General features: G+C 38.5%; 1 protein-coding gene across 4 annotated transcripts in view; it reads left to right on the forward strand.

The window, feature by feature from the left end:
• The window catches only part of RNF38 (ring finger protein 38), a 107,333-nt gene that overhangs the window by 72,223 nt on the left and 15,147 nt on the right, over positions 1–19,963 (forward strand). For all 4 annotated transcript variants that reach the window (XM_056513117.1, XM_056513118.1, XM_056513120.1 and 1 more), the window contains 4 exons: positions 6,706–6,899; positions 11,765–11,978; positions 14,765–14,932; positions 18,220–18,390. In XM_056513117.1, coding sequence (XP_056369092.1) covers positions 6,706–6,899; positions 11,765–11,978; positions 14,765–14,932; positions 18,220–18,390 — 747 coding nt within the window. The remainder of the gene's footprint in view (positions 1–6,705; positions 6,900–11,764; positions 11,979–14,764; positions 14,933–18,219; positions 18,391–19,963) is intronic.

Here is a 19,963-nt window from a genome sequence, read left to right on the forward strand (position 1 = left end):
ATTATTGATAGTGAGGTTTTTAGGTAAAATTTGATTTTTTTTTTTTTTTTTTTTTTTTTTTTTTTTTTTTTTTTTTTTTTTTTTTAAAGCATGAAGCATTATTTACATTCTAGGATTTATGTCTAGTACCTGGAGGGTGCAGGGTGTGGACATTAATATTAGAATTGTTATTTTCTTACCATTTACCTTGACTTTATGATTATATCAAGATTGTGTTCATCGATAGCTGTAACAGTTTGCAGTTCTTACTAGAGAAGTCACTGTATCTTTTCCAGATGTTCTCTTTCACATGAAAAGAGGTATAACGATTATGTGAATGGTGGTGAATTGTAGCAAAGGTTCTGAATCCTGCTTACTCTGCAGAAATTGAACAGGCAGTGTTATATGCTCTAGGGCAACTGGCACACAGTTGGCAGGATGAAAAAAATATCACTATGTTGGCCCATGCAGCTAAGCTAGCAAAATTCTTTGGGCAAATCCAATTATACTATCAAAAGATTCTTATTTATAATGTTTATTTTGTCAGCTGAAGTTCCTCCAAAGAGCTTTTGCCAGTGAAAGATGTGTGTCATTACAGTATGATTCTGCTGGCAAATCTTTATACATGGACAGGTCCTTTGTTATGCAGCTTTGAGTCCAACTGGATAATCCTTGTTTATTTTGTCTTGAAAAAAGCACTCCAATTAGGCTTGGAATAGGCTGCTTGTTCATAAAATCTGTTACTTTTTGCTACTTGTGGTACAGGGCTTTTAATTTACTGCCCCATAGTGGCTTCTTATGGTAGCTCTTTTCTGGTTTTATTTAAAGCTAGAATTTTAAGAATATATTTAAAGGAAATTTCAAGCTGCATGGTCCCTGAGAGCTTTTCATGTGACATCTTACAAGTTAATATGATGCCACCTTTTTAATCCTGGGGTTTTTTTTTCCCCTCACTGTTACACAAGATGTAGATGTGGATCTTTCAGGAATAAGGCAGGACAATGAGCATATGAAAGCTTTGGCTTTCATGAAGGCTGAAAGTTACCACTGTGGGAGCCCTGGGACACCAGTGCTAGTCAAATGGAGTGAAGCTCAAGGGAAAGCGAAGGATGATAAAACCTGAGCTTATTAACATACGATGTATATGCAGTGTCCTGTTTTGCTCATTAGGTTGATGTAGTGCAGGTGCTGCTGTCTGGATTCCAAGATCTGCAGCTTACCTCTGTCATGTGTGCTGGTGCTAAAGTACATACAGATGGGGGAGTGTGAACTATCCTGGGTTATCGTGGCAAGAATAAAATGTCCTTTGGACTTTACATACCCGGACGAGAGAGACAAACTTTCCTGGTTTACCATAGCAAATTCTTCTCATCCCCTACACCAACCCTTCCCATGTTCATTAAATATTCTTGTTTAGGGCAAGGGTGAAGGGCAGTTGTTTATTCCTATATTCTTCTTAGTTTTTACTGTTTTCGGAAGTAATCTTCATTTCTCTCTTCCTGGATTAACAGAGTGGTTACAACTGTGCTCTGTATTGTTCGTGAAAGAGTTTTGTGATCTGTAAGGGAACATAGAAGGAGACACCATCAGCTTGTGTAAATTTTGTCTGCTCAAGGAACGTGTGAGTGCTATAAGGGGATAAAAAAAGAAAAGTAGTAATAAATAGGAACATTTTGAGGCACAAATCTGTTTAACCAATTGAAGAGTGTATGTGGAATGTGGGAATGTTTATTTCAGTGGGGTTATTTGATTGCAGACCTCATTAAATGGCATTATTAGAGAAAGGAAGAAGCCATAAACAAGATAAGGAGAGAGACATAAACCTACCAAGCAAACTTAATGGAGATGAAGACAAGAAACAAAACCCGGTGTGTTGCACTAACTGATGAGCTGTCAGAAAGTCGCACGCAAAGAAGTACTCTGTGGCTGATAAGGATGCAAACCTGAGGGTCCAGGATGTTGGGACAGGCCAGTGGGAATATGCCATCTGAGAAGGTGGGGCCAGACAGAAAAAGGGCTCATACAGGTAAACTGTGGCCAGTCTTTATGCTTGTCTGGCTGAGTCCTGTGCCTGATCCCTGCAGTCTGTCCTGTTTTATTAGATCTTTTCTTAACTGCCTCTCTATGTAATTTCACTATCTGTGTGTGGGTGCTGCAGGTACTAGGTGAGACCATCTTGAGTAGAAACCTGGCCCTGGAGATGTTGGCAGGTTTGTAGTGCCAGTGGTGGAAGTGAGTGAGGTTCTTGGTGGCAGGAGGTGGAGGGGCGGTAACTATCTCAATAATTTTCTTGGTTTCCTACAGACTTTGTATAGTGCCAGCTACAAGGGGGTTGTGTGAGCTTGTAAACTCTATCTTATAATGCCACACCTAAGTTAAACTTCTGCCACTGCTGCTTTCTGTGGGAGAGACGGAAGAAGACAGTAATGCTTACAAAGCCATCTGGCCTGCAGTGGCTTCATCCTGTCACATAAGTGATTTCCTTTGTCTTGGTTTTGCGTTTGTGGGGCACAACTCTTCCAGAGCTTACTCAACCTAGGCTAAAAATGTACTTATGATTAGGTTGATCTTGGATAATGAATAAGCCACTGCATTTGAATGTAACTGTTCAGCCCAAGAATTTACTGTTATTGTAGGTATGATCAGGCTAACCGAAATGTTGAAATGTAATTCAAATTACAGTTGTTAGAATTGTTGGATCAGGTAGGATATGCAGAATTCTCAGTTTACTAGCTCATTAGATGCCTATAGTTAAATATAAAAATGATTATAAATGTTAATATTTACCAACTTGTATCATGGGAGAAAATAATTTCCTTTTCACTGTGTGCGCATGAAGAGGAGACATGCAGCTGATGATTTCTGGTCAGCCTGGTAGGATTTTATAGGGTATACCCATCAGATTGTCCTAGTGTAAACCTTCTATGGACTGTGCATGAGCATACTCCTGAGGCATTAGTTTACTTTTAAATTGCAGATCTTTTGTGGGGTACAGGATAGATGTTCATTTTCTGAATCTGAGATGGGAATTATGGAGTAGTTTCTTGTGTTTTGTCAGGACCATTAAGTGGAAATATACGGGGAGTTGGAGAGGAAAGTGATTTTCAGATATTTGCAGGAATTGCTTTGGTAACAGTTCCCTTCTGTAATAATCAGTGTGTGGCTGCAGTATTCATAATTTTACAGGAAAAGAACAGTGAAAAAGGCACACCTCAAAGGGTATTGTTTTGATGAAAATACCAAGTTTTTCCCAAATAAAATGGAAAAACTTTCCGATAAAACATTAATACAAGAAACATAGGCAGAACAAACACTTCTAAAAAGGGTGTTTTACAAGCAGGCATACTCTTTATTCGCCTTTATTACCATTACATTTATGGGATTTAATGGGTACACAGATGAGTATGAGACAAAACTATACTGAGTATGTCAGTGAAATGATAACTTTTGGGAATGACAGTGAAATGCTGAATTTTGTGGACAAGATTGTAGGTATTAGTAGCCTGACATATGCAGCTTCTTTTACTAGTAACAATTTGATGACTTTGTCCTGATGCAGCTTCCTTTAAATATGAAGTAGTCTGTATTCCTGTTCATCGTGCTCTTTTGGTTCAGTGCTGTTTAAAGAAGGGCAGTGAGTTTATCTTGTTAGTTAAAAGCTAGGTATAGTGTTCTTGATAACTGCCATCCAGTCTGCTCTTGTTGCATGTTGGACATGAGAAAAATACATAGCATATGGCTGGAAAAGGTAGCAGTAGTCCCAGAAAATATTTTGAGTACTAACAAGAAACAGTAAGGGTGATTTGGAATTTGGAGAGATCCTGCCGTTGTGGAAAGTGTCGTATTCCACAAGTAAACTACTGAACTTAACGACCAATAATAGTAGACTGAAAAAACATACTGTCAATATATAGTTTTCCACATGCTGATTGAAAATAACATGAAAACAAAATTATACAGGATATGTGTCTCTTATTAGCTCCTTGTACTTTCCTGCATGCTAGTATTATCTTGATACAATTTCCACATGATTAATAAAAACTAAGACAAACCAAATCTTAAGTATTTAATTAGGTTTGTATTTGAGTTTTTTATAACATCTGTTTGCAAATAAGTTGGACTTAGCTTTAGGTTACTTCTTTTTCAGTACAGAAAAAAGACACAATTATATTTTAAATCTCTGTACGTGTAGTTCCAAAAAATTATTTTACCTTTATTTTCTTTCTAATGGGAAACAATTTTGAGTAAAATTACTGTTGCTTACTGCAGAGGGAGTTTGAAATATTTGTGTGAGTTAGTAATCTGGAGTGATGATGAAGGCAGACTACTCAGCAGTTTGCATCTCTGCAGTCTCTGAAGTGATGCATTCTTAATTCAAAAGGAAAACAACAACAACATAACAATAACAATAATAATATAAATAAATAATAGTAATAATATTAATAATAATAATATTAATAATAATAATAATAGAAGGACTGTTCTTCCAAAGTAGACTGCTTTTTATGGGGCAAGGTATAGCAGTGTTAGTTCTTGGGAAGGGTGTTACATTTAAATGAAGGCAGTAGCAGTGGGAGATCCCTAGCCAAAGGCACGTATAGATTGTATTAGGTCAGGAGTGGTTATTGTATTTTTTCAAGGTTTTGTTTTCTGCCAGCTTCACTAAATCCACTTTTTTTTCTTCCTCCACTTGACATTTTCTTTTACACTCACAAAATTGCAGCATACCTAATTTACCAGCATTTTTTTTTACCTTTCTCTTTGAATAGGCTTAGTCACCATAGTGTAAAAGACTGAGCCACAAATCAGCCTTCTCTGATTCTTATAGCACAGTTCCCTTAAGATTTGTCGTTTGGCAGTGTTCTCTAAAATCCAATAAATGTTTTCACTGAAGCTGTACTGTCGAGTTACTTACTGGGTATCTCTTCCAGTTTTTTGGTGTTGAACTTCTCAGGGCAAGCAGCCCTCTAAAGTCAGCCTTTACCTGGACATCTACTGTCATGAACCATCAGGTGCATACCTGCCTTTTGACCTCTTTTTCTCTAAAAAATTAAAGTGCAGTCGGTCGAGGAGTTCAAAAGAGATTGAGAACAAACAGATACATGCATTAACAGGCTGGTTCCCTAAGAAAGCTGACTGTTTTAGACAAATACAGTAGGGAAAAACTACAATCTGTGTTAAAATATTTGAAAGCAAGAGACTGAAAAGCTCTAAAATTTTGTAAAAAATGGCCACAAGTCAAAGAGATAAAAAATGCCTTTTTTCTCTTGAACACCTGGACAAAATTTCTAGTTCTTAAAAGGAGTGTCCTTGCACTGGAAAGAGTGCTGGAGTACAAAGTATATATTGATGGAAACCTACCAAGAAGCTACTTAATATAAGTGCTTCTGTAAAGCTAAGAGCTGGGAGAGGTCCATAGTCCAGTCTACAGTTGAGTCTGAAGTGAGACCCAGTCTAGAGGGAGAGAGCAGTTTTGTGGAACACAGAGCTGTTGTGGACAGGTTGTTTTCTGTGCTTCAGCTATCTGCAATCACATGCAGATGTAGTTAAAATAGTGCTGTGGTGGACTGAAAAGGAAGTGGTGGAATGACGGTGCAAGCTGGAGGGCAACTAAATACTGCAAGTTTGCTTGCACTAGGGATTCTGTCAGAGAAGTTCACATGATGCTTGGACTCAAGGATGGTTCCAGTGGTCATTCATGTGTTTTTAGTTTTTTGTTTGTTCAGTTGGTGATCTCTGAAGTGGGATGTGTACTTTTCTGTGTTTTCAGTTGTCATACCTATTTACAGCATGATGTGTTTTAGTTTTGGCAGAATAGTGGGGTGGAGGAGAGGGATGTTTATTGCATTTGTTGCTGGCTTCATAGGCGTTGGTGGGAACTTCTGAGAAGAATGACAGTTCTGTTAAGTTGTTTGATAGCATGGACACACAGTGAAAATTATTTGTGTTCATAACCAGTGGGAAAATACTGCTTGGAGGTGAATGACCTTCACATCAGTAGCACTGGAAATTTCAGGTACTATGTAAGCTTTGCAGAATTTTAATGAAGTAAACAGACTTAACCAGAGATTGATTGGGGTGGTTTTTTTTTTGTTTTGTTTTTTGTTTTGTTTTGTTTTTTGGTTTTTTTTTTCCTTCAGGGTTATGCGTATGAGTGGTTATCATGACATGAATAATTAGAAGGATGAAATGTCTCTGTCCTGAGCTAGCAAAATTAAAGTAGGCTGCAGTACAGAGCAGATGTCTGATTAGCTAAGTACAGACCTGATAGGAAGGAGGTGCAATGCAGAGAGCAGACTCTGTGTGGCAGCTGCTTACTGACTAGTACAGATTCCATAACTGTGAAGTCTGTATTTATACATCTTCCCATGCTTCTGTAGCCTGCAAGTGCTAAGGCAGGAGGAATGTAAGATAGGTGATGCCTCGTTTTCTTCGTATTACTCTTTTCTGATACTGATTTTGCAGGGATGTTGGAATTTTTATATTTTAGTGCTGCTAAAGTACAATTTAAGTAGTAATTCTTCCAGGAGTTAGGAAACCATTAAAAATTTGTTAATAAACACAATATAAAGATGAGTACTTGCAGGTGATAAATTTAATGGTGTTTAAGTCTTCAGTTTTTAGTGAGTCACTCCTAATGCTAGGTGCAAAGTATGGACTGTAATTCACTCATCTGGAGGTGGGTTTTGTTTCTGTTTTGTTTTGGTTCTCTTTGCACTGGCGTAGAGCGAAGACAGTCCTAGTCCCAAGCGACAGCGCCTTTCCCATTCAGTCTTTGACTACACAGCAGCATCACCAGCCCCATCACCACCAATGCGACCATGGGAGATGACATCAAATAGGCAGCCTCCTTTGGCTCGACCCAACCAACACCACTTCTCAGGGGAACGATGCAACACACCTGCACGGAACAGGAGGAGGTAAGCAAGCTGTGTAGCTTGGGAAACAAGTTCTTGTTCTTTCTGATTTTAGCTCAAGAAAGGTGTGTTTTGGGCAGCACTGGCTAGATTACACATGGTAAATATGTTAACATTTCCTTTGAGCTGTAAGATAATGCAGTTGTGACTAAAAAGTTACTGGGAGTGATTCAGGCTTGTGCATCATCTTGTAATTTATGTGAAAAGTCAGCTTGAGGAAAAGAGTGCTCCAACCGTGTTTGATTACGAAGCTAATTCTCTATTACTCTGCGCTGAGACAAAAAGCATGTAGAAAAGTGCAACAAAAAAATCTTTCTCATCAGGGTACTTTTAAAGATGTTAAGAATTAGCCATGTAATACCATCATTTTCATTACAGTCACAATTCTTTTTGTACTTAAAACCAAACAAAATAAAGATGAGACATACCAGGTGGGGAGATGAGACTAGGATAGTGTCAAATATTTGCTGAGCTGGGTGGTTCACATGAAGTAGTTATTAGATTTTTGTTTTGGTTTTGCCTTGTGGCTCGTTAACTTCTCAAAGTAGGGATTTTGAAATAAGTTCCAGTGGTCATGGAAGAGAGAGATTGGAACTGGGACCTGGATAGATGAAACTCTAGCTAAACATAAACTGACAGGTTTTTTTGCTATTCTGCTTAAATTATCCAGAAGCTTTCAGTGCCTCACATTCTTCCTCAAAAATACTGAGTCATCTTATGCAAGTTAAAGCACACTGTCTCTGTTTGCTTCTAAGAAATGTTTTAGTGTCTATCCTTTTTCATTAATATGACATTTAGGCTTAAGATATATTTAGCTAGTTTTCTGCAGATTCCACAAATCAGATTTGTCAACATGATCAGCCAGTAATTTTGAAGCGAGAGGGTTTAGAGCATGCTAGTTTTGTATCTTTGCTTCAACTTGATGAATTTGAAAGCTTTCATTCAGCTCTCAATGTAGCTTGTCAGACTTGGGAAAGAAGTTAAATTGTGAACTTAGAAGAGTTGTTGTAAAGAGAGAAGATCAGATCTTTCATGTAATTTGGTACAAGGATGCTTTGTTAGGGGCATTATTTTGACCTCAGATGGTTTGAACTGAGATGCCTAAAATACATGCATTCAGTCATTTTTGTTTGGTGTCCTGTCAGCTTACACAAATTTCTTTGCAGTGTTCATTAACATCTACAGAGTTAAACAGTGTGCTTAACAAGCTAAATGCTAGATAGCAGGACCTGGACAGTTTGGATACACTGTGGGATGGAGGAAAAGAATGGAAATGTGTAAGGTGTGAATGTGCATGGGACAAGTGTCTTTACATTCAGATGCAGTCAAGTGGTACTGAGGTAGTAGCCTGTGGCTTTTGCAAGTAAGCTGTTTGCAAACAGGGAGACGCCTCCGTGCAAAGCCATCTTCAGTCTGATGTGAGCTGTTAGGTTGGCCGCAGATTTATGGACAAAAGCATTACTCTTTCTAGGGCCAGCTTGCCTGCTCCTGGGTAATAACACAAGTTTTTGCTCTATTCAGAGACATTTGAGTGTGTCAGTACTTTGTCTCCCTGCACTTGAGTCAGGACATTTTTTAGCTTGGGTGCAATGTTGCATTTGAGCTAGCTCCAGGTTAGTTCCATAATAGCATTGCACCTAATTTCTTCTTCTAGAAGCAGGATTTTTAGGGAGAACAGTACATACATGTTTCTTGTCTTGCTACAGTCTTTCTGAGTCTTAAGAGTGCTCTGGAATCATACCAGAACTAATAGCCATTTTCATTGATCAAAATTTGATTCCTTAAGATCATTATGAATGCATCTGTTATTAATGCTTTAGGTGAGGTTATGCCTATACTTTTGAAGCAAATTTTTTGTTTTCTCTCCTTGTTTTCTCATTGCAGAATGGTTTCAGAATTCAACAGGTTTTCAGGTTAAGATAAGATGAAAGATGCACTTCAGCTGCAAATGGTCATTAAGCTCAAGGAAACAATCTAGGGCCAGTGCAGGCAAAACCTTTGAAGTGTGTCTTCTGTGGACATCAGTGCCCCAGTGTCATCAACATTAACTCTTTTGTCCTGCCAGTTGATTCCTGTTGGTCAGGACAGTCTGTCTTGGGTTTTTTTAATACCTGGTTTGTTTTTTTATTACCTGCCTTACTATTTTGACCTCTTGGTATCAGGGATTTTGTACTGTGCCTAACACAAGAGTGCCCTAATTTGTTGTGGTTTTTTATTCTGATTCATCGTAAGCAAGTAAATACTCCATTAATAAAGATAGCCTTGTGGTGTGAATTTGCTGAAAGATTTTGTCTAGATACTTTATATAATAATACAGATAAATTATGAATGTAAAAGCATGATGCATGCCTCTGTGAAATGGAAGGCCATTCCAATTTATCAGCCATTGTAAAGGGGGGGATCTGTACCATTGCTGTGCCTTACCTTTCATCTATGCTTCCTTTCCTCGTCTTGAATGTAATTCTGAACTAAAGGGATTCAAGAATGTCTTACTGCAAAGAAATCACCCTTGTTAGAAATTCTAAGACCTGCACATACTAACTCTGCAGTTTTGGATACCTTTTGATGGCTGTTCTTACCTGAGGGTAGGAATTCCTGCAATTTTTTCACCACTTTCATCCTGTCTCTTTGTTTTAACCTGGCATTTACCATGTTTATACTGTGCATGTAGTAACAGAGGATTTTTTTGTGGCTGTTTTTAAAGACTTCAAGCACAAGTTCATTGCTGAAGTTTAATAATAGTTTAGACCCATGTTTTGACAATTATTTTGAAGTAATTTCCAATAATTCAGAAGCTGATAAAGCTCTGAATTTTGCTGACTGAAAGGATAGTACATTTATAATTCTGTACAGGAAAAAATCCAGCTTTCCTTTTTACCAGAGAATAGTACTTCTTTGTTCATTTATCAAGACACTCCAGAAGTTTTGCCAGCCTTTATTGGCTTTTTCTTAATTCTGGGTTCATAGAAAAATAAAACCAGGCCTTTTAACCAAGACAGAGGCAAGACTAGTTTTATGAGAACTACCTTGTCTATGAAGCCACCTTGTTTAAGGGCTGGTGGCAGTTAAGAGAATTTCTGTTCTTCCAAAGCCCTGGTGCTGTCTTTTGTAACTTTCCTCTATTTTTGGAGCTTTTCCAAAGAAAAATCCTCACATAGGCATTTTTATCTTAAATTATTCAGACCATTTGTATTTCATTGCAGAAAATAGCAAATTTAAAACAACCTGGGTACTCCAAACAGTAGAACATCTTCTGCATTACTAGTTCCATGATTAGAAGCTATATATGCCAGTTTTGCCTAAGGAGAATGTAGGAGTTGTATCATATTAGCAATAAAGCAGCACAGGGTGCAGCAAAAACTTCAGGAAAGAAAACTGGATTTAAGACAAAATACATTAGTAAGAGCTTAAATTTAGGTTATCAGTGGTTAGAAAAAAACACAACTTGTATTTTCTGCCATGGTAGTTTATAAAAATAAAGGCGGCTATGCATTTTTAAATTATTTGGGGTTTTCTTTGCTGTGTTACAGCCTGGCCTTATGCCTTCTGTCTGACTTGTTGAGAATTACTATTTGTTTCAGCTCTAAGAATGGCAGTAATATCATAAAATCTCTGTGAGGTTAGGTAGAAAAACAGTGGCTTGAGACGTATCATATACTCACAATAGCATCTGGGTCACTGGTAATGTGGTCTCACTTACCCCAAGTATGTCTGTTTCATGCAGCACAAAAGTTGGACTCAACCTGAGGAGTGTCTGTGATTTGCCAACAGGTTGCAAGTTTATTTGATTTTTATTTGGTAATAGCAGAAGTGTTCCATGCAGTGCTGGAGAGGACATGTTCTAATAATGATCACAGATCCTTTTTGTCTCTTCACTGCAGTTTGGGTCCTTTATCCTGTTTCATAAATGGGAAACCATTTCACCCCACGTAGCTTTAATTTGCTGTTGCTTCTGGAACCTGTAACTTTTGTGTGTTGTGGAGATTGGAAGGCATGTGCTGAAAGTGCTGCAAGAGAATTTTATTTTTTTCAGTACTTTCCCCTTCCAAATAAATGAGAAGTGACTTGTTCAAAACCTCTCATAATGAGTTTTTTACATCTGTGTTCATCATTTTCTGAGTGCTGAATCTGAGACAATGGTCTTTGATTTCTAAAAGTTTTGGCTCAAGGTAGTTGCAGCTCGGCTCAGAACATACACACTATTATATAAGAATACATAATCAAATCCTACACCTGTAGATCAGGTGATCAATATGCTCTGGTCTAAATCTATCTACACAAGTTCTCCACTATGAAAAAGAAACAATACCACAATCATAATTTCCTGGGATCTTCTGGAAGGAATTTTAGATTGCACACAGTTATGTACTGAACATGTGAAAGCTGAAAAATTAATTTATTTCTTCAAAGAAGTCTACTGCTTTGTCTGCAGCCACTAAGCAAATAACCATTCTGTGATGTGGTTGAAACAAAGACCCTGGGGAAATCTGTGATCATTTAATGGAGGATTTTTACCTAGATAGAATAAAGGCATGGGAATGTCATGAAGATTACTATCTTGACTTTTGAGCACTACTATGGCAATCCAAGTGTCATTTTTTTAACAAGGTAATATTTACATAGGAGTTCTTTTCTTGGTTTACTTAGCAGAATTAAGCTTTGCTCTGTTAAGCATTCTCCTGAAAAATGTGCCATTTGTAAGGATTCCAGCAGTTCTGTCAGTGAAAATTTTTATTCCAATCTAATAAACCTGTTCTAGTAAAATTTTCCAGTTTAAAAAATTCATTGATATTTGATTCTCTTGAGGTTTTAGTTAATAAGGATTTGTGTCATTTATGTAACCTCTAATTTTTTTAATACATTTTCAGTCCTCCTGTTCGACGTCAGAGAGCAAGGAGAGATCGTTTGTCTAGACATAATTCTATTAGCCAGGATGAAAACTATCACCATCTCTCCTACGGACAGCAGCAAGCAATAGAAGAGCCTCGAGCCTTTCGCCCACCGAATGTATCTCCTCGTATGTTGCACCCAGCTGCTCACCCACCACAGCAGAATGCAGTGATGGTTGACATTCATGATCAGGTAAAATTTTTAGACCACAAACAGAAGGCTGTTCAAGATGTGGTGTTTGGTTCTGGGGGGTTTTTCCTACCATTTTCAGGATCCCTCTCCTCACCAAATAGTTCACCTCATCTCATAGTTGACAATGAAAGGCACAAACCACCAAAGTCTATTTGACTTCTTACTGGTGGTGCTGGTGGTGGTGGTTTTTGTTGAGTATTATGTGCATTGCAGTAGGCAGTGAAAAATACCCAAGTTCACACTTCTAATAGAGAAGATTGATACTTAAAAATTCATATTTAATGCATGACAGTGCATGTTTCTCTGTGTCTTTGCCTGAAACCTTTGAAAGGCAATTATTTTGCTTTTGTAACTAGTTTCTTGCAATAAAGATGTGTTACGATACTTACTAATTATGTATTCTATTTCATATGAAATACCTCAGCTGAAGAGTCATTAAATAGTTTAAATGCATTTTTTAGAGGTAGAATTCACAATGCATATATTGTTTACATAGCAGCAGAACTCATGGTAGTTTTGTTACATAACTAAATTAAGCCTCCAAGCCTAATCAACTCCTTCTTAAATTATACGAAAAAATTATATATGTAGTTGGTTCAGAAAGTAAATAATTCATCCCTGTGACAGCACTTTGTATAGAATTCTGTAACTGAGGACCTGTAAAAGAAGTTTTGGGCCTCTCACTACAAGAAGGACATAGCGCTGATGGAGCATGTCCTTGATGAGCAATGAAACTGGTGAAGGGGCTGGAGCACAAATTGTATGAGGTGTGGCTGAAGGAGCTGTGTGTGTTTAGCCTGGAGAAAAGGAGGCTCTGGGAGGACCTTACCAATCTCTAAAACTATGTGAAAGGAGGTTGTAACCTGGTGGGCATTGCTTTCCCAAGTAACAAGTGACAGGATGAGAATAAATTGCACCAAATTGCACAAGGGTAGTTTAGATTGGCTATTAGGAAAAATTACTGGAAGGATTGCCAGGCATTGAAACTGGCTGCCTAGGGAAGTAGTGGACTCATCATGCCTGGAGGTATTTAAAAGACATATAGGTTGACAATTATTGACGTGATTTAGGGGTGGCAGTGGTGGGTAAATGGTTGGATTTGATGAGCTTAGGGGTCTTTTCCTGCCTAAATGATTCTTTGATCCTGTCGAGGTAACCTTTGTTGTTGTCTACTAAACTAACAGGCCACAGCAGAAGTACACTAGTTGCTACATAGTCGTGAATAGACCTGGCATGAATTCCGATGTCCACGTTGGAAGCTGCATTTGCGCAGAATGCAGCTGTAACATCTGTGCTTAAAAGCTGGTTTGCACTAGTGCAGTAACATAGCCCTGGTGTGTCATACTAAGTGTGCAGAGCAGTTCTCAGCAGGGAAGTGTTTGCATTTGGGACCAAGTGCAAGGATGGAAGTCAATGCCATTCTAGCAATCTCATGAACTCCCATTTTTAACAGTTCTGCTGGAGATCAGGTAATGCTCTTGCTTTATGTTGTAAGTTTATGACAAGTCTGACTGAACAGTTTTCCATCCCACTGCCAAACACCATCTATGATCAGATGTCAGTATTTCAAGACTGACTGAGGTCTTCCATGGTGCTACTTTCCAATTCAATGACATTTTGAGAAGTAATTTTTTATTATTATTGTGACCAATAAACATTTGAGGATCACATACAGCATTGCACTTATGCCCAGCTTTTGTAGCAGAGCCAGAACTGGTTCAAGTTCAGTGTCTTTCCTGAGACTGGTTTCTGTCTATTATTGATATTTGAGATTTTAATCTGTGTTCAGTGATCTGTATATCTGTTTTGATCTCTTTATCTGGCTGTACACTACCAGTTTGGTAGTTTAGCTCTCTTTACTCATTCTCACCTTCCTGAAGAGATGTTTTTTTTCCATTTTAAATAAGAAGGTTCTATTTTGGCTGATCATGACGGAAGAGAGAGCTTTGAAATGATTAGTTTCAATTAATCTGTGCTGCCTGACTCTAAAGCCTGTTCAGTTTTATTAGAGCATGAAGATGTTAAAAGATTGCTCAGTGTTAAAAAATCCAACAAAACAAAACCAACAACAAAATTTTAAACAAACATCTCATGTAGTTTCTAGGTCCAGAATACCTTTGGATCTTGGTTTGATGATTAAATCTTAGGGATTGCCACTAGTTAGAAAATTGTGTTACATGGTTTCCTGTTATGAATCTGGATAGTTAGGGTCTGCTGCCTGTTAGGCATGTTAACTTTTCAGCTTTCTAGCTAGCTGTTCTGTTACTTAATTTAGGAGTGTAGCTTAAATTCTGGCCTAAAAGTGAATCAAGAGCGGTCTCTTTGGAAGAAATCTGGAATATAGTTTTGTTGTTAAAGGATACAAGTCTCTTGGGTTAATATTGTATCAATCCCTTCAGAACAGAGAAAATTCCTGAGCTTCTTGTAGATTAGCTTTTATGTTGGAGTTACTACCTTCTTATTTCATAAGAATTAACCTGGGGGAGAGAAGAGAGGGTAGGCAGGCTTAGTAGTCTGATGTGCTTCTGAGTGACTAAGGTGCCACTGAAGTTTTAACATGTTAAGCTGAGAGATGTCTCTTGCCCAGAAATTCTGATCAATAAATAACATTCCATTGACAAAAACATTTTAATGAATGGAAATTACAACCATGTGCCTCCTTTTGCACTTTCTTTGTGAATATATTATTTTTCTGATCTGTAGGTAGAAGTTTGTTGTCTTACTGTGCTGTACAACAGTGTTAAGACTTTGCAGTAAGTTACTAAATCCATTTTCTTTTGCTGCAGATCCATCAGGGCACAGTTCCTGTTTCATACACAGTGACAACTGTGGCTCCACACGGGATACCACTTTGCACAGGCCAGCACATTCCAGCCTGCAGCACGCAGCAGGTCCCAGGATGCTCAGTGGTTTTCAGTGGCCAGCACCTTCCAGTTTGCAGTGTGCCTCCCCCAGTAAGTGGATCTCTCTAACTACACCAGCTTCAATCTGTTTTTCTAGTAAAAATCTATAATGTCATACACAGTACTATGTACAGTATCTAGTGAACACTTTTGATGGCATAATGTTGGTCTCTACCAGCAATGTGTAACTTTGCTTTTCCTGTGGTGCATTGTGCGACATGAATAAGCCTGTGTGGCACTGAAATAAAACCCCTGGTATGACCTGTCTTTTTCTATAGGTTGCTTATTGAAGAGTAAGGGTAATCTGTGTTTTTCATGCCTGGGTACTGTTTATCCCCATGAGAAGCAACAAGTCTGCAGCATGCTGCTGGCTAATCTGGAGTATTTGTGAGAATCAGTTCCCCTTACCTGTCAGTTGGTGAAAGTCTGATACATATGCTGGTGTGTATCCCTGAGGCAGCATGAGAGACAGCTGTTTTCTTCTGTTTAGTGGTGGTGTTAGTGGAACAAGCAATATCAGAATAAGCACCCAAAGACTAGAATAATACTTACAAAGTAAATTCAGCAGGGAAAAAAAGCAACGTGTCCTAAGGAACAACAGAAAAAAATCTGAAACTGAATTGGGGCTTAGGAAAATCCATCCAGTGGTTACTAATAATCTTACCCTATGCTTTGAAAAGCTATGTTATCTGTGCAATTCATAAAATGTTTTGTAAATCGACAATGCAGTTGTCCTTTTAATATATGCAGGAGTAAAGCTCTGGTTTTTGTTTTGAATATGCAACAGTTAATCAGGTGTGTTGAGAGAATAGATCCAGTACAAGTGAATATAAACAGTTAAGTTTCTGTAGAATCAGCAGACAGACTTTATGCTTTCTTCTGTTAAACCATAAAATTGAGGAATAGCTTTAAGTTAGGAGAGGCTCTGGAAGTTGTCTGGTGGTCACTTGCTGAGGTACCAACTTCAAGTATGGAGATTTCACAACGCCTCTAAGCTTCTGCTCCATTGTTTGATTGTCCTTGTGATGAAGAATTTCCTATGTATGTCTGCTTGAGTTTTCTTTGTTGCATCTTGGTCCCATTGGTCCTTGTGCTCTTTTACTTTGCTTCTTGAGGAGAACTTGCATTCTTCTTGTCTGCTGTCTGGAAGTAGTTAGACACAGGGGTAAGGTTTTTGCTTAGTTTTCTCTTTTTAAAAAAGAACAAGTCTAGTGATACCATGTCTTTTATGGGGTTTTCTTGAAGTCAGTGTTCATCAAGAGCACTTTCACCAAGACCTGGTCATCATCTTGTCATTGTCTCTGACACTGGGACCCCCAAAACTGGGCCCAAGACTTGAGATTAATGTCACAGTTTCTGAATGGAGAGGCAGAATCACTTCACTGGTTTCACCACTTGTTTTTTTAGCCACGCAGCCCAGGACGCCATAGGCCTTTCTGGCTAAGGTCACTATGGATATTGTATACATGTTCACCACAACCCCACTTTCCTTTTTCACAAATCTGACTGCAGCCACTTAGTCTCAGAGTGTCCAGATCCATGGAGTGGATCCACTCTTTTCCAGTGCCAGACTTCACATTTGTCTTTGAATTTTAAATAGTTCCTGTTGGCAAATTTCTCCAGCCTATAAAAATATATCTCAAAGGTAGCCCATGTCCTCCCTTGAGCATGTCATCTTGCTCACCAGTTTCATCTGTGAACTTCCCAGTTTCCTTTTGTTATTTTAACAATATTTGTCTCTCTCACTGCATTTGTAACTATGAAGTAAACAAATGTCAAAAGCAGTGTGGGCAGCAGGGTAGGGAGGAGATTCTGCCCCTCTGCTCTGCTCTGGTGAGACCTCAGCTGGAACCCTGCACCCAACTGTGGGGTCCCAGCACAGGAGGGAGTCCAGAGAAGGAACATTAAGATGATCAGAGGGATGGAGCACCTCTCCTGTGATGAAAGGCTGAGAAAACTAGGTTTGTTAGCCTGGAAAATAAAAGGCTTTGGGGTACCCTAATTCCAGTACTTGAAGGGAGCCTACAAGAATGATGGACAGACTTTTACAAGGTCATGTAGTGACAGAACAAGATGGGACTTTAAACTGAAAAAGAGTGGGTTTAAATTGGATGATAGGGGAAAAAAAATCTTTACTGTGAGGATGATGAGGCACTGGAACAAGTTGCCCAGGAAAATTATGTATTCCATATCCCTGAAAGTATTCAAGGCCAGGTTGGATGAAAGTCTGAGCAGCCTGGTCTAGTGAAAGGTGTCCCTAACCGTGGCAGGGGGGTTAGAACAAAATGATCTTTTAAGGTGCCTTCCAACCTAGGTCATTCTATGATATATCCAAACTGAAGAACTTTTTTAAAAACTTGAATGGATAAAGAAGTTAGTGTGGCCTCATTTGCTCTAACTTTAAAAAGTAGCGTGGGCATAGCACAAATCAAACATTTCCAAACATATATAGGACCTATGGTAATCTTTACCACGTAGAATCCTATTTCAGTGTTTCCCAAAGAATCTCATGTTTTGAAGGAGACTGTGAGATGTTCTACCTGCGAATTTATCTTCAGCTGTTTCAGAGGATAGCCTTAATTTATCAAAATACAAGTCTCATATTGGATCAAGGCACAACAAAAAAGAGAATGCAGGTTCCTTTCTCCTCCATATGTAGAGGTGGAATTAAAACTGAACAATGCCACAAAGCACATTCCTGTTGCCCTGCAGTGCCTTCATGATTTTATTGTTCAAACGTTAGTGTCCGAAGATGCTTTTGTGCCAGGAATTTAAAGGAGGAGAGAAAAAGAGCTGTATCCTGTAATATCTGTCTCTAGGGACCTGCTTTTAGAGCACAGGACTCCCCCAAAAATGCAAAATGGAGCAGACTGTATGAATTATTCCTGGCATATGAGGCAACAGAGGTCATTGGCCACGGTCTGACAGCTGAGTCCCTCAGCTGCATCTAAAGCTTAAAGTAGTTGCAAGACCATTGCTTAGGCATGTTGTTTAGATGGTGATATGTGGGGAAAATAAAATGAACTAGAATAACAGTATCTGCTCATCACTTAGGAGCCTGTCTAATCCTGGAGTATTGAAAATCCAGACTCCGAGTGACTTCATGCACACCTAGCAGATGTCACACTATGCTGCTTCCTAGAGCCTCTTCTGTAGTAATCACGGTTCCTTGGGTATTTGAATGAGTTACTATTTACGTGTATTTTGGAGGCTTTTTCAACAAGGCTAAAGAACTGTTCTGTTACAATTATACCTTTCCATAATAAATACATAGAATATGGAATATTGTGCAGGGAATGTTTGTGCTACAAAAATGTATTGTTTTCATTTTATTTCAGATGCTTCAGGCGTGCTCAGTCCAGCATCTACCTGTACCATATGCAGCATTTCCACCCCTCATTTCTAGTGACCCATTCCTTTTGCATCCTCCTCATATCTCTACACACCACCCTCCTCACTTACCTCCTCCAGGACAGTTTGTTCCTTTCCAAGCACAGCAGTCACGGTCGGTAAGTAATGATTCTTACCCCACTCTCAGTAGAGCTGGTGGGCTGGATGGGCACATGGTACTGATACCTGATTCAGGAAACAAGGATTTTCTTTCAAATTGTAACTGCTTGGTATGAAGATAAAAAAAATACTTCTAAAGTTCAGTGTTTCACGTTAGATTTCATCGTTGGCTCTGCTGTTTCCTTCATAGGCTTTTACTTCTCTCAGAAAGATGGGTATTTCCTTCACCATCAGGTATTTCCCAGGAAGCCGAATAGAATCCAGAGGAGGTTTTGTAAGCATTTTAGGCATCTCAGAGAAAAGCTTAGTAGATAAAAGAGCACAGTGTTGCTTTTATTACGTATTTCTTTTTTTACATAATAATACAAGAAGTCTTACTTCTTGATTAATTTTTAAATAACCAGTCCTTTTCCTTTACACTTTTGAAAGTTACTGATGCTGTTGCTTAAGCAGATTTGGCTTAGTGAAACGGACTGTGGCAACATGGGAAGATGTGACTCTGTTTTGGATTTAGGGGGAAATCAGGTTTACAGTTCTGGCCTACCACTCTTTCTATGCGGTTATCTGAGTACTTGTCCATTTGTTTGCCGTGGTGAGTAGAAGACATAGATCTTTCTGTAACAGAGGATACAGCATTATTGTTGCAAACACTGCTTAGACTCCTTATGCTACGTCTCTGGTTTGTAAAGTTTGTAATAGGGTTGTAATCACATCATTACAGTAATGGGAGAACAGTTTCCATTATCTTAACAAAGTGGTTTTTTGTGGTAGAAATCTTTACAATACTTAGCTTTAGAAAATGTATGGACTCAGGTTTTAGCTTGAGTTGCTTACTTAGGTTTTTAACTAGGTTTGCCTCTAAGCTTTCAGCTCTGCCAAAAACTTGTATTGTAGTGGTTTAAGAATATCTTGTTCATTCTGTAAAAGAAAAACAGAATATTACTTTGGTTCCTCAAGGTGGCTTTCTCAGCTGAATTTCTTGAAATGGTGGAATTCAGTGTCAATAACAGAAAGGTGTATTTATGAAACAGTGAGAATTCCTGGTTATTTCTTGGGCATTTTTGAACTCATGTTATAGATTTGACTAGCAACAAAACTAATCTTGGAATCTCATGCTTTTGAAATATCAGGATTGCTTATTAGGACTGCTTGCATGACCCTCCTGGGAAAGCATCTGCTTTCTGGATATCATTGCCAGTTTCATCTGCTGGAATCACCATGATTCCTCTCTACTTTTCAGTTTTTCTGGCACAATTTCAGTTCTTGTCTATGGTTGTTTATTTTTTTCTCTTGCATAGTTGTATTGTGAAAGCAGCCTGGCAAGAGGGAGAGCAAATATTTGTCCTGAAAAATGCAAGATACAGGAAATTACAGCCACTCCTATATTTGCTAGATCACAAAAATGCCTGGTCTGTAAGCACGGCTAGCTGGAAAGGGTGAACTTATATCAAGTGTGTAGTGTTGTCTTTGCTTTTTTGAGTAATGTTAATGGCCTAGGAATTGTTCATAGAGATACTCTAGAATAGATCACAGCAGCACAGAGTATACAGCTGGGACTGCAGTTCTTTACTG

This window comes from Oenanthe melanoleuca, chromosome Z (genome assembly GCF_029582105.1).
Source record: "Oenanthe melanoleuca isolate GR-GAL-2019-014 chromosome Z, OMel1.0, whole genome shotgun sequence".
In the NCBI taxonomy this organism is placed as follows: domain Eukaryota; kingdom Metazoa; phylum Chordata; class Aves; order Passeriformes; family Muscicapidae; genus Oenanthe; species Oenanthe melanoleuca.